Below are 15692 nucleotides of genomic sequence, written 5' to 3'. Positions count from 1 at the left end.
CTATCAGTTTGGACTGTTAGCTATTTCTAAATTCTGCGTAAATGTATTTATAAATGTAAAATATATTGTAAAATCAAGTTATTATTATTAAAAGTAAACTTTTGATGCTGTGAACTTCAACATTTAAAGGAAGTCAGTAAAAATATTGTCCCAGGGTTTTAAGATTTCAGCACTTTCATATTCTTTGCTTCTAAAAAAAAAAAAGTGAGTCACCTGATAATAAAAGAAAGGCAAACCGGACACGCTGTCATCAGAAACATACAGACTTTTATTTACAAACAGCTTTTGCATTTGCACAAAAATTAAAATTTCAAAATAAAAGTTATGACATAAAAGAAAACAGATTTATGAAAAATAATCTTCTATTCAGAATATTTCAGCACAAAAGTGGAAGTGTGAGAATCCAATCTTACAAGCTGCTGTTTTCATCTTTATCACATAAATATACATAAATAGAATCTGCACGTATTATACTTGAAAAGGTGGAACTACGATCATGTCATATTATTACACTTCTCATTAGTTTGCTTTTTGTTTTTCAAAATCATTACAAATATTACAAAAAAATATATTTATAGGTTCTTTAAAACGAGAGAAATCTCTGTGAGAAATTAAATTATTCTTTTCAGAACCTGAAACATTTGTTTCTATCATCACTGTGAGCAGCATCATGTAGCGGTTTAAATCTAAGGTTATCTGAAGACGGCATGACACGTTTAGGTGCTGAATCAGTTCGAGCTCATCCCTGAAAGCCAACTGGGTAAAAAAAACAAAAAAAAAACGCCTCCTAACAGACCCTCTTTCACCTACGCAGTGAGACATCATGTTATTGCTGCACCAAATCTGGAGGAAATAGTCTCAATTTACAAGCAAGAATCGTTTTTAAAGCTAGGAAAGTTGATAGAAAGTGATTTTTTTTACTTTTTCTTTTCTTTTGTTTTTAATGGAGTCATTATACAAGCACAGCCCCTTTAAATCCTCAGGTTTTAATAAATTAAGACGAGAGAAACGATCATTTGATTGTGGTTAAAAGTTAGGACTAAAAGGGGATGAAAACAGTGACATCCTTTTTTTTGGTTTTTGGAAATAATTATCTAAATTTTCAATGCTGTTCTTCAGTAAAATACGTTTAAAAAGTCCTGGAAAGGTTGTGCTGTTTTCCATTAATGGATCATCTTGTGTTTTTGGTTAGTTTTGGACCTCTAAAATAAAATCGGCCTTTGTCTCAACCTCATTCCAGGTTCTTGTAAAATAATCTTTAAATCTGTAAATCCTTGAAAAAGAAAAAAAGGGGACGTGCTTCCTTTATTAATTAACTTTTTTGCACTGTTTCACTAAAACCTTTATCATACTTTTGCTATGCGTGATAAAGGTTTCCAGTTAAGTTTGTTCTGCTTCTTGTATAGCTCTCTTGTCAGGCGTTTGGAGGAGGCATGCTGAAGATCCGCCAGTTTTTGGCCGAGACGTCCTGCTGTCGAGTCAGATGCTTAAATCGTCATCCTCTACAGGGGAGGGCGGGGCCAAAGACCAGGACGAAGATGGGACTGGTTGTAATTCTGGTTCTGACTTTTTCAATGTAAAGAAGAGTGTCAGTACCAGTGACGACCACTAGGTGTCTCTAGTGTGCCTGTAAGTGTCACATTGATTTCTTAAATAAAAAAAAGTCCACTTCTGACACCAGTGGTCTCACCACAGTTCTGTCCATCTCAAATTGATGCTCTTATGGTCAAATTTGGATAAGATCTTCGACCTTCAGACCCCCCATAAACCGGATGTCAGACCTCCCTGGCTTCATACTTTCAGCTCTGCCTCTCCGTGACCATAACATCCATTCAAATCCACTCATACTGCATCCATTCACCGACACAGTCACAACATCAAGATTATATATATTTTTGTTTTTTTTACATCTTTGTTGAGTCATAAAAGAAGAGGAGGAAAACAAAGTCCATCAGAGAGAGACGTAAATGTGCACACTGGAATCAAACACTCGGAGCTCGATTTGACGTACATCCACTGTCACTGCTGCAGCGGCGCTCGTGTTCAATAAGTTAAAGCTCGACTTTGGAATGAATCTGGTACAAATATCTGATCCAAACTTGTGTTCACAGGAAATAGAAACTATAGAAGAGTGAAAACGTCTGGAAGGAACCCACAGCAGCTGGAGAACTTTAAAAAAAGAGAAACCTTTAGAAAGGGGCGGAGCAAGTGGGAGACGCTCTTTCCTGAGTTGGATCCTCTGATGGGGTGTTTTGGGGGGGGTTTGACAATCAGACTCCTTTATCACTTTCTCCGACAGTCTTCCACATCCTTCTGCCATCTATCACTTGTTTGCTGTGTGCAGATTTTTTTTTCCTCTGCTCCACGCAGACGGGGGAGGGGCTAAGTTGCTGAGCATCATTAAAGCGGAGCTGAAATGACGACAGCGAGTAAACGCTGGAAGCTGCAGGAGAAGGAGCTGCTGGTTAATGTGAGGATGGATGAGCCCTGCTTTCAAGTTTAGGTGGCGGGGTGGTGCTGGGGAGGCGGGGTCTGCATTATGAAGAGGGTCGTTGACGAGTCTCGAGGCTCTTCCAGAGAGAGCCCTTTTATACATTAAAACTTCTCATCAGGGATGACTGTGTTGAAGGGATGGTCCCAGAACGTGGTGGTGATTCCGAATCCTGCGGAGAAAAACGGAAGCGATCAGACGGGAAGCAAAAAACTAATTTGTTGCTGATGAAGTTAGACTCGTTGCTAAAGAAAAAAAAAAGTTTTGTAGGTGGTTTGCAAATAGATTTCATGTCTGTGTGTTTTGTAAAACTGTTTTATATTTTATAACCGCAGGACGCTTTGTCCAGGAAAACCAAAAGGTTCAAATTCAATTCTTTTGCTTCTCATTAAATCGACCAATCAGCAGCCTTTCACTGTCACCCAATCAGTGCACTGCTTGGACCAGCCAATCAGATGCATGACATCCAAATACAAAAACAAACTCATTCTATATGGAGACTGCGGAAGCCGAAAACAGCCTTACTCTTTTTTTTTTTTTTTACGTTTTCTCATTATAATGAGATCCATAATCTTGTTATAACAAGAAAATAAACTTTCTTTTCTCATTATAATAAGATAATCAAGAATGAAGAATGAAACGTCTCCCTTTTCCCGCAGTGAGACGCAGAGATTTTAACTGTTTTAATTCTCTTGAACAGAAAAAAAATACTCAACAAAAGTTGCTTTTAGTCTATTTTTTTATTTATTAGTTGATCTGCGCTCCTCAAATCCCTTCATTCCTTCTCATGAACCAGCGTCCGTCCCCTTATTTCCCTAAAACCTCCAAACAAACAGGTTGATTGACAGAATTCAGGTCAGACTAGCATCTGCGTATGGTGCGTTCACTGAACTCCGGACATTAGAGGACCCAAACAGCCACTCAGTTCACTACTATACTTTTGTCATTTTTACACAATCCGCAGTAAAACAAAGCAGTTTTTCCTAAAAAAAAAAAATGTCGACACTATTAAATCAATAAATTATATATGGATCAGTTTTGGTGTTTGACATTTTCTCTGATAAACTGATCTGTTCTGCTGCTGATGTCGGACGCTCAGTGAACGCACCACGCAGCCCTGGGTTCTGTCAATCAACCTGTTAGTTCAGGCGATTTGGGGAAATAAAGGGAGGGGGGATTAAGACGTTTTTGAATTAAAACGGACTGTTTGTTTCCTACAGACACAAAGTCCTTTCACAGTTTGACGATCTTCACTGACCTGATCGCTGGTGCTCAAAGTGATGTTTGACGTGGTACGCCTTCAGGTCGTACAGGTATGAGCCTTTCTTTGGAGAGCCGTAGTGAAGGTAGTAGTGGATCATGTCGTACACCACGTAGCCGCACAGACCGCCCACAAACACGGACAAGCCGATGATGTCCGGGAGCAGCTGGTGGAGGATGGCGTAGAACGCCCCCACCACTATAGAAGCCAGGCCGGGGGGGAAGACGAGCCGAGCGCCGTCGAATGGAGACTGAGGACAGAAGGGAGGCGTTAGCGGCGAGGAAACAAACGGGATGGAGTCCAGGCGGCGGCAGAGAGGTACCTTGTGATGCTGTCCGTGCAGGAGGAAGTGTATCGTGATGAGGTAGTAATTGTGAGCTGGCGGTTTCATGTGGAAGACGAAGCGATGGATGCAGTACTCGATGAACGACCACAAGAACCAGCCCATCAAGAAAAACACGGGGAATGAGTACTTATGGATCGGGATGGAGAAGTCTGGGGCAAACAGACACACGGATGATGATGATTCATGCTGAACATGCAGGTATGATGACAGCACACATGAAGGGGTGTGTGCTTGTCACAGGTGTGTGTTACCTGAAGTTAGGAACACCCTGGAGGTGCCCTGTGCCATCGTGGTGTAGCAATGCCAGCTGACATAGAACACAAGCGGGAGCCACACCACCGGGACCCAGTACCTGCAGCCACAAAGATTTACTTTAAAAACATTTATTTTGTACATTACTAATCAGTAAATTTATTTATTGCAACTTATATTTACATTTATGACAGAGTTATTCAAAAGTTCCACTTCAAAAGATATTTTTAACACTGTTTTCGATCAAAAGCCACATTTATCAAAAGCATGTATATATAAATTAATTTAAAAAATCATATCCACAAATAAAATCACTTTTTTAACCCCTTAATGCCTGAATTTAATTCCAGGTATAAAAAGAAATCACTTATGTTTTAGCTTTCAAGTAGAAGCTACATTTAATTTTGGAGCTGAAGTGGTTTGTCAAATATTTGGGACAACAGGCATTAAAGGGTTAATCTTTTATTATAACCAAACAAACTTTTATTAATTGGTTTGAAGCTAAATGAGAGCAAAAATCCTCTTTGATGAACTTTACAAAAAGACACATTTTAAGAATTTTGATTAAAATATAAAATATGAAGCTGCTTTATCACTTTTTTATTTTGTGTTTACACCGGTATCAGAAATCACTAATTTAGTTATTTAGCCTTGAAAAACAATTTAACTTTTGAAGCTAGCAACATTTTTCTAAATTTTCCCGCTTCTCTAATATAGTCAATAAATTACAAAAGCTTGATTAAATAGTTATTATAACACTAAAATAGTCAATTTTCAGCCTCTTATTTTCACATATTTTTTTATAGAAATGCAAGAACATTTTTAAAGATAATTCTTATCATCTGGTCTTACCAGGACGTTTTGGTGCCGGCCTCCAGCAGTGGATTTCCAAACAGTCTGATAGGTCTGTCAACAGGCTGATGCACCCACGCGTCGTACTTTTCTCCCAGGTGACCCACCTGCCACGCCAGAGGTTTCCGCCAGTCGACCAAATCCTGTGAATACACCAAAACTTTATGAACTTTAAATCTACAGTAGGTTCTTACTCCCGCTAGGAGGTGGCAGCAGAGTCAAAGCCCAGTTCAAACATCAGGTAATGGTATACCAGGAAATTGTGGTTTTATTGATTTTATTAGCAGGTGTACATGAGCTTCTGCATGTATGCGTCAACTGACTGCTGTAATAAAAATAAAGATATCCCTGAGGACTGAATAGTTATAAGTCTTATAAATGTTTTTCTAACACTTGAGGTTGATAAACAACATAGAGTTCAGTATAATTTTAGTTCTTAACCAAACAGACGAGTTTGCTATCAGGAAAAAATGCAGGAATTCTGATCTTTAATCAGAATTCGTGATCACAAATGTGCAGACAAAAAACGACGTTTGAATTTCTTGCTTAAATTCAGTTAATGGCGATACAAACAAGATTTAACTGCTCGAAATGTTTTCTCACTTCTTTCTGTTTAATATAAGATTATTCTACGAAGATTTTGATGTGCTCGTCTTTTTATCAGAGATCTGAAGCGTTCATGGACGCAAAAGCAAAATTCACATTATTTTAACCCATTTTTTTTTAACCCTATCTTGTTTTATACAGTTGTTCCTAATAATCAAAACCGTTTTTAGAAGCCCCAACTCTCACAACAACCACATAAATAATTATTTAATATTTTGTAGGACTTAAAATGTAATCCAAGATTTCACTTAGTGTAAAATAAAACTTCTAACCTTTCCGTAATGTTTTGGCTTTTCTTTGACTAAATATTGCTCTGTTTTTATCTTTGTCAGGTATTATGGTTTAAACCCAGAACATATAAAACTTTATTGACATCATAACCCATTTCTAACTAAAACACAAAGTACAGCTCTGTGCTGCATGAACTTATGCAGTCTTTCAGCAGAAAAATAATAATAAACAGTAACTTAAACCAATTTTCAGTCTGTTATTATTATTATTTTAGGTCTATATTACTTTAATCACCAAAAGAAAATATAAAATTTAATTACAAAAGAGAAAAACTTTCAAAACCATTTATGAGAAGACTAAAGCAAAAGATGAATTCTAAAAGACTATGTGACACATTCTGCAACACTTTTTTGCACACAAACACCCTCAGATGCACACAGCAAAAGTGTGAAGGGAACCTCTCAATCAACTTTTTTTTCACAAACTAAATTCAGGCAAAACAAGACTCACTGCATTCATGCTAAAACTTTCATAAAATTTTCACCCGGTGGGCATTTCACTCCCACCGTCACCTCAGCCCTGGTTGAAAACAGCAGCTGGGTTTCCTCATGCTTGTGTGTGTTTACCCCTGGGCACTCGGGCTTCCTCTCACAGCCAAAAAACGTGCTTCATATGTTGATTGATGTCTCCTTCGGTGTGCTTGTAGAGTCAGTGTGGTTGTCTGTATCTGTGTGCCTTGTGGTTGAATTGCAAATCATTATAATAATAACGGTTTGGATTTCTCTGCACTTTTCCAGATGCTCAAAGGGCGAACAATGTGTAGAATGTGATCATTCACTTCTCGTTCATACTTGGTGATGACACGCTAGTGATGTAGCTAAAGCTGCACGAGGGCAGACTGGGAGAGGCGTGGCTCCCATTACGCGCCAACAGCCCTCTTACCATCACCGGGACACATTCATACCCATTGGAGCCACACTGGAGGTATTGATCTTCGATCATTGGCCAACCTGCTCAACCACCCACTGCTGTCCCATCCAGGGTGAATCACGTCTTTTACCAACAGTAGATCAACAATAGGAAGTTTACTGTGAGACTATAATAGCCATTGCTAGAATTTTTTTAAGATTATATTTTTTAGATTTGATTAGGTTTATCAATAAAAGTATCAGTAATTCCCATGTCTATGTAAGCTGACATAACACTATTTCAGAATTCATCATAGCATATATGCAGATCAAGTATCAAAAATTAGAAATATATCCATAATGTTTTTCATTAGAAAAAATAATTACTATGATCATATTTTGGTACACGAAGTGAAGTGATATGATTAGAGCTCAATAAGTTTAACCATCTTCAGTAACTGATTAAGTAACTTTATTATTGTAATTATATGGTAATGCTGAGATATAAATGGGTCCATATTCTGTCATTTGTCCAAGGTTGGTAGTCAAATGTCTGCTGCCTGATTGACAACCATCTTCCTGGTTATACCAGAGTTTATAAGTTCTCTTTTGTGTAATGTCTGCAGGCTTGTTTGTCCGAGTCTGTGACTGACTGCAGCTGATATGATAGCAGCAAGCAAGTGAGGTCAAGTTGTCCGCAGGTAAAAACTGTCTTCTAAAAAACGGTCACAGTTGTCTTTTAGAGATAGTGGAAGATCCCAGGTGTCCCAGTCTTACAGTAGCTAGAATAGGCCAACAATAGCTAGGATAGGCTAACAGTAGCTAGGATGAACCAAAAGCTAGGATAGGCCAAAATTAGCTAGGTCACTAGTAGCTAGGGCAAGTCAACAGTAGCTAGGATAGGCTAACAGTAGCTAGGATAGACCAACAGAAGCTAGGATTGGCCAAGAGTAGCTATGATAGGCTAATAGTAGCTATAGGATCAACCAACAGCTGGGATAGGCCAAAATTAGCAAGGTCAATAGTAGCGAGGACAAGTCAACAGTAGCTAGGATAGGCTAACAGTAGCTAGGATAGACCAACAGAACCTAGGATTGGCCAAGAGTAGCTATGATAGGCTAACAGTAGCTAGTGTAGGTTAATAGCAGCCAGGATAGACAAAACAGTAGCTAGTGTGGATCAACAGTAGCTAGGATGGGCCAACAGCTAGGATAGGCAAAAATTAGCTAGGTCAATAGTAGCTAGGACAGGCCAACAGTAGCTAGGATAGGCTAACAGTAGCTAGAATAGTCCAATAGCTAGGATGGGCAAACACTAGCTAAGATAGGGCAACATTTGCTAGTTCAATAGTAGCTAGGATGGGCCAACACTAGCTAAGATAGGCCAAAATTTCCTAATTCAATGGTAGCCAGGACAAGCCAACAGTAGCTAGGATAGGCTAACAGTAGCTAGAATAGTCCAATAGCTAGGATGAGCTAATAATAACTAGGATAGGCCAACTGTAGTTAATATAGCCCTACTAGTAGTAGCTAGTATGGGTCTAACAGTAGCTAGTAGGCCTGTAGCCCAGCAGTAGCTACTATAGCCCAACAGTAGTTAATCTGAATGTATATGGAAGGGCAACTTCTTTAACCTTTCATTTTTTCTCTAATAAGTAAATATCCTAAGTTTGAAATATCTATATATTTCTTTTGTTTCATTAATTAAATCAATATTTTACTTTTTTTTTTTTTAATTGGTTGAAATAAACCAAGACCAAATCAGGTTCTAAGTCATGATGTTTTCATACCAAGGACGTCTGGAATTCTTCAGAACATTTTTAAAAGCATTGTAAAAATGCTTACATTTTAACAGCTTACCTGAGGGTTACAAGGTTGCCATAGCTACATCAGCCAGACGAACACAAAATACCAAAACTTCTGCTTGCTCTGAAAGATGGAGTTTTATTGGGTTTTCTAACCTTATCTTAAATAATCGTTTGACAATTTGCATTTAAAAAAAACACAAAATCCATTTTGTACTGTTTTGTTGCTATTTGTCTTAAAGAGGTAAAATGATTTGTTCAGTTTCAGGTTCTACTTCCCATTTATTGAAAGAATTAACTAAACGGTGTATATTTACTCTGCAGCAGTAACAGGTGTCTTCTAAATTTCAGTGTTTTGAAGCCTTTAGGGCTGAAGTTTGTCCAGTTGTGCAATCCTCCAAAACAGGTCTAACAGGATTACACAACTGCTTTTTTATTCAGAGGAAAAAGAAATTCGACATTGTTTTTTTAAGATGACATAATACTGGCACTGACCACTTTATATGTAAAACTTCCATTTTGCATTATTCTGAGCTCCACCCACACCTCCTCCTTGTAGAGTTGAACTGCAGACTCAACTGCTGTTATGGCAAAAAACTTTACATACAAAGAACAACAAACATCTATTGTTTGAGGTTGATCTAGTAGAATGTGTGATTGTGGACTTAGATTGTGTCAGAATTCCCTCACTACTCTGAGTTTAATCCACTATCGGTCATTTTGTCTGGGTCTCTGAATCTTCAATTTAAAAATCCAGTGCCCTGCAAATTTCCCAGAAGACAATTCTGTATCGATGCTCACTACATTGGGGAATATGGACCACAATGCAATGCATCTGTCAGTTGAAAAAAATATTTTTCTTTTTTTTTTTTTAATAAATTATTCAAGTTTTCAGCAACAGAACACGCTGGATTCATAAATAGCCTGCGTAAAATATTGATACTTTTTAGCCTTTTACTTCAGCAAATTGGTAAAATCATGTTTGCTGTTAAAAAATACAAAAAAAAGCAGTGAGAATGTGTCCGAATTATGTTGAAATTCAGGTTACTAGATTGTCCGTATGTAGCAGGGATGCTAAACTGATTGATTTCCATAAGTCCTACTCATGACTGATTACCTGGCTCAGGTGTGCCCAGCCACTTAGAACATACCAGAGCAGGGTATGTTGGAAAACATGCAGGGACTCCTGGGCCTCGAGGCCTGTAGTTTGACACCCGTGGTATATAGTATTTTCTGAGCTAGGGGCCAGTGAGTATTCGGACATAGCTTCAGTCTTCCTCTTTCAAATATGTCCGCAGAGCAGCTGGCCCTTCGTCATTCTGTTTGTCAAGCTTGATTGTAAAAAGAAATTGATAGGATAGAGTTTATTGTTAATGTCCACCATATAAATTAATTGCATGCTCTCCATTCTAACTGGTAGCTGGCGCACAAATACTCGCTCAAAAGTACTCAGAGGTTTTCCTCTGGGCACAAAGAGAAACACATCTCTGCACACATCGGGCACATACTAACGCGCTACATGCATATGCGTGCATAGACCCCTGGCCTATGGTATTCACATTAGACAAGCAGGGAGGGGCTTTTGCTTCTTTTTCTACAGTTTACCAGCACATGTCAGAAGAGGCTGTAAAATGTCAAAGAGCTGCAAATCTTGCTCCAGGCTTTTTCTTTCTCTACACTTGGTGTCATAAAATTCCAGTTGTGCACCTATGGCAATTATTAATTTCTCCTCCATGATCAATTTTCCAATTTGTCATCAATGCGTAACTACCTAATCAGAGTTCCTGATTGGTCAAAGTTCAACCTGATTTAACTCTCAACATGCGTTCAATGGCAGCATATTTTCACATGGAGCTTGAAAAGTCGTAAGAACTTGCGTAGCTACATGTGAACATTTTTTGGAAGTGGCCACTTAGGTTTTTACTAACAAGGTTTTTTTCTTCCATCTTTGTATCTTATCTTAAATGTAGAAGCTGTGCTTTTCTTGTTTGTTTCTCTGAACCAAAACAGCATCCAATTTCAGTATTTTTAAGTCATTTGTGAAGATTTCTGTCACTAAATATCCACTCACTCATAATGGATGGAACAAAAATGCAAACTTGAATAAATGGCTGTGACCATTTTACTCAAGACAAAGCCAAAGTTTGATGCTTTTTCAAGTATCTTTAAGGCCAGAGGTCAGCAACCTTTAACAGTAAAAGAGCCATTTCGGCTCGATTTCCACTGATCAAAACTTAGGAGCTGTATTGTCGTATTTTAGCCTTTTAACAAATTTGAATTTGCATGCATGACCTTCTGTTTTTTAATATTAATATGAATTATGTCCATTTTTTGGTATGAACAAAAGCAAAAAAATAAAAACAACTTAGCATTTCTCAAAATGTGTTTTTTTTTGTTGTGTTTTTAATGTTTGACAGAGCTCAAATAACTTATTTTCAAAATAAAAGATGCTATGTGCCAAATAGGATCAGCTCAGTGCAGCTCTGGAGACCTGGTAACCAATGTTGTTCAGCACAAAATAATATGTGCTTTTAACTCATGAAAGATCAAACTTTTTACCAAAGTTTTTCTTTGCATGTAAAATCTATGCATTCTGGAGGTAGGGTTGACCAAACAAAACATCTTTAGGTCACCTATGTGACATCTATGTGCACCTCAGCCATCAATTTACTAATTTACCTAATCTAAATTAAATAAATGCAAATTAAGTAATCCTTACTTAAAAAAATCCTATTTTATTTTATTTTCCCCCTCTCTGTCCTCAGCAGTCTTACACTGCAGGGTTTTGTTATTTTAGTTTGAGTTGGATCTTGGTAGTCTTAGTTTGCTGGCTTTGTTTATTTGTTTTCTTTAGGTAGTTTTGATTTAGCAGCCCTTAGCAGGTATGGAAGCCCAAACTGTTCATAATCAAATAAATAAATACGACCTTATTCAATCAAACAACACTCCAATAAAAGTCTTTTGAATAAATAAAAAGATCCTAAAATTGTGGAAAAACCTGCACACAAAATTTTAATTGACCATTTTATTATTAAATACATCTCATTTTTGCTTTAAAACATGCTTATTATGTTAAAACCACTTTAAAATAAAAATATTTAACATTATGATTTTTTTTTTGAGCTTTGACAGAAGAATGACTCTGTCTGTCAATCACTGAAAGTGGGTGGGATCTAAACGTTCATTGGCTGATCCTCTGAAATCGACTCGTATGCCTAGGCTCCTGCTCTGCGGTGCGCAGCGCCGCCGCCGCCCCCAGAAAGTAACGTTAGTCACCAAGATGACATATTTTGGTGACATCAAAAGTTTAGCTGGGTTTAGCGGGTCAAATAAAAAAAACGACAATCTGTCACCAGATGCTATTTTGAGTCGTTTGGACGACATTTTTGAAATGCTCAGTTTGATATACGTGGCAGAAGAGTATGACTAAAATCCACGACTCAATTTTTTATAATATAAGAGCAATTGAGGACAGAGTTCGAGTGGACCACACCACAGAGGAACTGTCTAAAAGCGCCGGTTGTCCATGTCTTCTGTAGCCTCAATGACTTATTTTATGTTTGGCCGAGGAGCCACCATGGAGAGATAAAGGAGCCACATGCAGCTCTGGAGCTGCAGGTTGCAGACCCCTGCTTTAGGCAGAGGGAGATTTATTTTATTCTGATACAAACCCCTCATGAATCTCTGGAGGGATTTTTTGGGGGAAAAAAATTGCGAATTTTAAATCGAGCAGAATTGTTTGTTGCTGGCTGTGAGCTCAGCTGAAGGTTTACAAGGCTTGTTTACCTGTTTGCAAATCTAAGGAACTCCATCTTATGGCCTACTGTGTTGCCCGGAGACAAAGTAAGCAGGACGAGCTGGTTAAATCTATCATTATCTGACAGTAATGTGCAAGGACCTGTTATAGATGGAAAAGTACGAGTTGTGTAACACCATATTGAATGAATGACGTCATGTTTTGGGGCTTAAAAAATGAAGATATGTAGAAGAAGACACTTTTCTGATATGTTCCTTCAGGGCTGAAACTCTGAGGAAAGTTTCAGGGAAGATGCTATGGAAAAATTCTCCAGTTTTTGTGCTTTAGCTTATTCGCACATGCTTTTGTCTGACGGGGTTTGAACTCCACAGGCAGGGGTGAATAACCTGATGGCCGGTCATTTCCCTTTTATCCCCCACTACTAACACACACATGTTCACATGCACACCCTTCCCATGTTGCTTCACTGTCTGTGGCTCTTAATCCGGCACCATTTCAACAGGAGACAATGGATGTAGAAATCCTCTTCTCCGTGCAGACGAACACACACCTTGTCCAGGTCCACAGAACTGCATTTGCTGTAAGGAGAAATCTCTTCCACCATCTTCACTTTTTGCGCCGTCTTCTCATCTGGCTGTTCGCTGGCTGTCTTCCTCTCCCTCAGAACCTGAAGGAAAAGAGAAAAGTTCAGTGTGAGGACAGACAGACAGACAGAACCGGTGTGGCCATCCTCCTGTTTTTGCTAAACATACACACAAGCCTTTCAATATAATACCTTTTGAATAATCTCAGGCTTAGCTGAGGTGAACAAACATTGTGTGTGTGATGAGTCACGCGCTGTATTTGCTAAATGGCCTTTGCTCTTCCCTGTCCTGAACGTAGAAGGGCCATCGCCAAGTTATCACCATGCACGGCACACAGCGCTTTACATTTACAACCTTCATACCTGGAGCGCCTCGCTGTCACCATTTTTACAGCCACATCATTTATTCACCGTACGCTCATCTACATGTTTAAATTTGGTAACCTCGTTGCTTGGACTTGTCTTTTAAGGTGTGAGTTAATGTCCCTCAACTGTTGCTGCAACCATTCAATGATGGGTGTGGTGGCTGTGGGAAATTTTAAGTGGGCCCCAGACGCAAAGGTGTGCCGGTTCTGTGTAGCAGCAGGCCGTTCGTTACTCTGAAGAGGTTTCCTGCACAAAAGCCAAAACCAGATTTACTAAACTGTGAGAATTATGACCTTTTTTTTTTCCTGGAAAGCGAGTAACAGATACTGCATCCTTCACACTTTATAGGAAGGAGTGTAATCAAACAAGCTCTGCAGCTTTTAGGAACACATTTTGAAATCTGAAAACATGTCCAAATATAATGCACAAAAAAATTCCACCCAACGACTTCAGAACCTGCTGAATCCCATCTACTGTTGATAAAGCTGCACCTGTTGTAAGGCCAAAAACTCAGATAACACCTTTAGAAATACAAATCAACCTGTGGAGGATGTTTATGGACCATGTGAGGAAACCAGAGTGCCAGGAGAAAACCCACTCATTCAGGTGCAGAAGATTCAAATTCCACAAAGAAAAAACTGAGTTGGGATTTGAACAAGCCCCTCCTCTTTCAGAGACAAGGATGCTTTCCACTACACCACCGTGCAGCCCCCCGTAAATAAATAAATTAACCAAATTGTGGGGATCATAAATGTCACTAGTACTTATTCAAATTCTAACATATTAGGACAGAAATACAATCTAAAAACTGGTTTATATATATATATATATAAAATGTGTATTTTTGACATTGTGCTGTTTCATTGGAAAAAAAAATTATATTTGCGATTCGTTTTCAAATAGTCTGCTTGTTTGTAGAAGTGATCTAAACCAAAAAAATAACAAGATTAAAGTACTTTATTTTGCAAGTGTCAATGGTATAAGTAGGATAAAACCTGACAAAGTGTTTTAATGCATGCCAAAGCAAAGGTTTCTTTGCTAAATGTAATTCATTTGCATTGATCAATATTAACACATTATTTCTTTTTTAAATAATGTGTTCACAGCCCATAGATATTATACACACAAACACATATAAAATTAAATAACACATTATGCTTATTATTGGTCAAATGAGACTGAGGCTTGGACTAGCAGCAACGGACCAAGCATGAAGCTGCACACCTTTAAAGAGCTGAAAGATTTTAATGCTTTTAATATTTCCCTAAAGTGACTGATATGATTATGACAACATTTTTCAGTCTGTCAGTCATCAGGTCAGCCGGCTTCTCTGATCTGCAGAGGTGCTCCACATCCCTTAACGCTGCCAGCCAAGTTAAATATTCAGCACCTGAGTATTGTGAGACATGTGGCGAGGTCTCCTGCAGCTTGTTACTAACATGCCGAGGAAACTGAACACCTACAGTAGAAAGGTAATACCATCACGTCATCACTGCAAAAACCAAAATTAAAAGAGGGGCAGGTTCTAACAGGATGTTCCAGGTGCTTTAAAAAATCTGAGAACTTTTTTTTCTCAAAGGTATATATCTATTTATATATATATATTTATATGAAGTTTGGGTAGATGTATTGAAGCTGATCTGACTAATCACTGATTGCTGAGCTATGGCTAAGTGCTATTTAACTTGGGGTTAACTCTCAACCATGAGGAAAGCCCAAAACAGGCCTGACGTTAGGAGTGCAAAAACAAAATCTCATCCTGTGTTTAATGTTGAGTCATTTTGCAGATGATTGGAACCATGTTTACTTCCTTGATGGAAAGATGACGGCCTGTTCAAATCCACAGACGTGAAAACGAAACTGTTAGAAAGGGAAAAGGATCATCCAAGCCATCGTCAAGGAAAAGTGTGACATATGTTTGCACAACCATATCACGCCACGGCCTGACGTCCTATCAAGAAAAGAAGCCTGACCTCAATGTCCTATCAAGGAAAAAGCCTGACATCATAAATGAAATAAATAAAAATGTGGCAAAGACTGAGCACGATCCAAGTAAACTCAACAACCTTTAGCCAAAGACATGATAACAGATCATTTAATTATAAAAGTTTATATCATTATATGGTTAAATCAGGCACAAAAAATTATTTATAAACAATTTGTGATTTTTTTAAAGACTCGCTCCAATGAAAATTGTGTCTTTAGTGTTTTTAACATGTTCTTGTGTCATTTTTC

General features: G+C 38.2%; 1 protein-coding gene and 1 long non-coding RNA gene across 3 annotated transcripts in view; one reads left to right on the top strand and one right to left on the bottom strand.

Moving 5' to 3' along the window:
- Positions 1-247: 247 nt before the first annotated feature.
- fa2h (fatty acid 2-hydroxylase) overlaps positions 248-15692 on the bottom strand; it is a 33714-nt gene continuing 18269 nt past the window's right edge. The window contains exons 2-7 of the mRNA XM_024282573.2: positions 13059-13175; positions 5203-5345; positions 4350-4450; positions 4075-4247; positions 3750-4002; positions 248-2663 (exon numbers count right to left, since the gene is read on the bottom strand). Coding sequence (XP_024138341.1) covers positions 2596-2663; positions 3750-4002; positions 4075-4247; positions 4350-4450; positions 5203-5345; positions 13059-13175 — 855 coding nt within the window. The 3' untranslated portion in view covers positions 248-2595. The remainder of the gene's footprint in view (positions 2664-3749; positions 4003-4074; positions 4248-4349; positions 4451-5202; positions 5346-13058; positions 13176-15692) is intronic.
- On the top strand, positions 7204-15483 carry LOC112152781. Of its 2 annotated transcripts, none has more exons than XR_002920389.2 (4): positions 7204-7484; positions 7574-7648; positions 14759-14929; positions 15245-15483. It is a non-coding gene; the product is annotated as an uncharacterized LOC112152781 (long non-coding RNA). The 2 variants fall into 2 exon arrangements; XR_002920388.2 differs by having other exon boundaries at positions 7206-7484; positions 15304-15483.

Source organism: Oryzias melastigma, linkage group LG6, assembly GCF_002922805.2.
Source record: "Oryzias melastigma strain HK-1 linkage group LG6, ASM292280v2, whole genome shotgun sequence".
In the NCBI taxonomy this organism is placed as follows: Eukaryota; Metazoa; Chordata; class Actinopteri; order Beloniformes; family Adrianichthyidae; genus Oryzias; species Oryzias melastigma.
The sequence above is the reverse complement of the archived record's forward strand: the minus strand, read 5'-3'. Positions and strand labels throughout refer to the sequence as shown.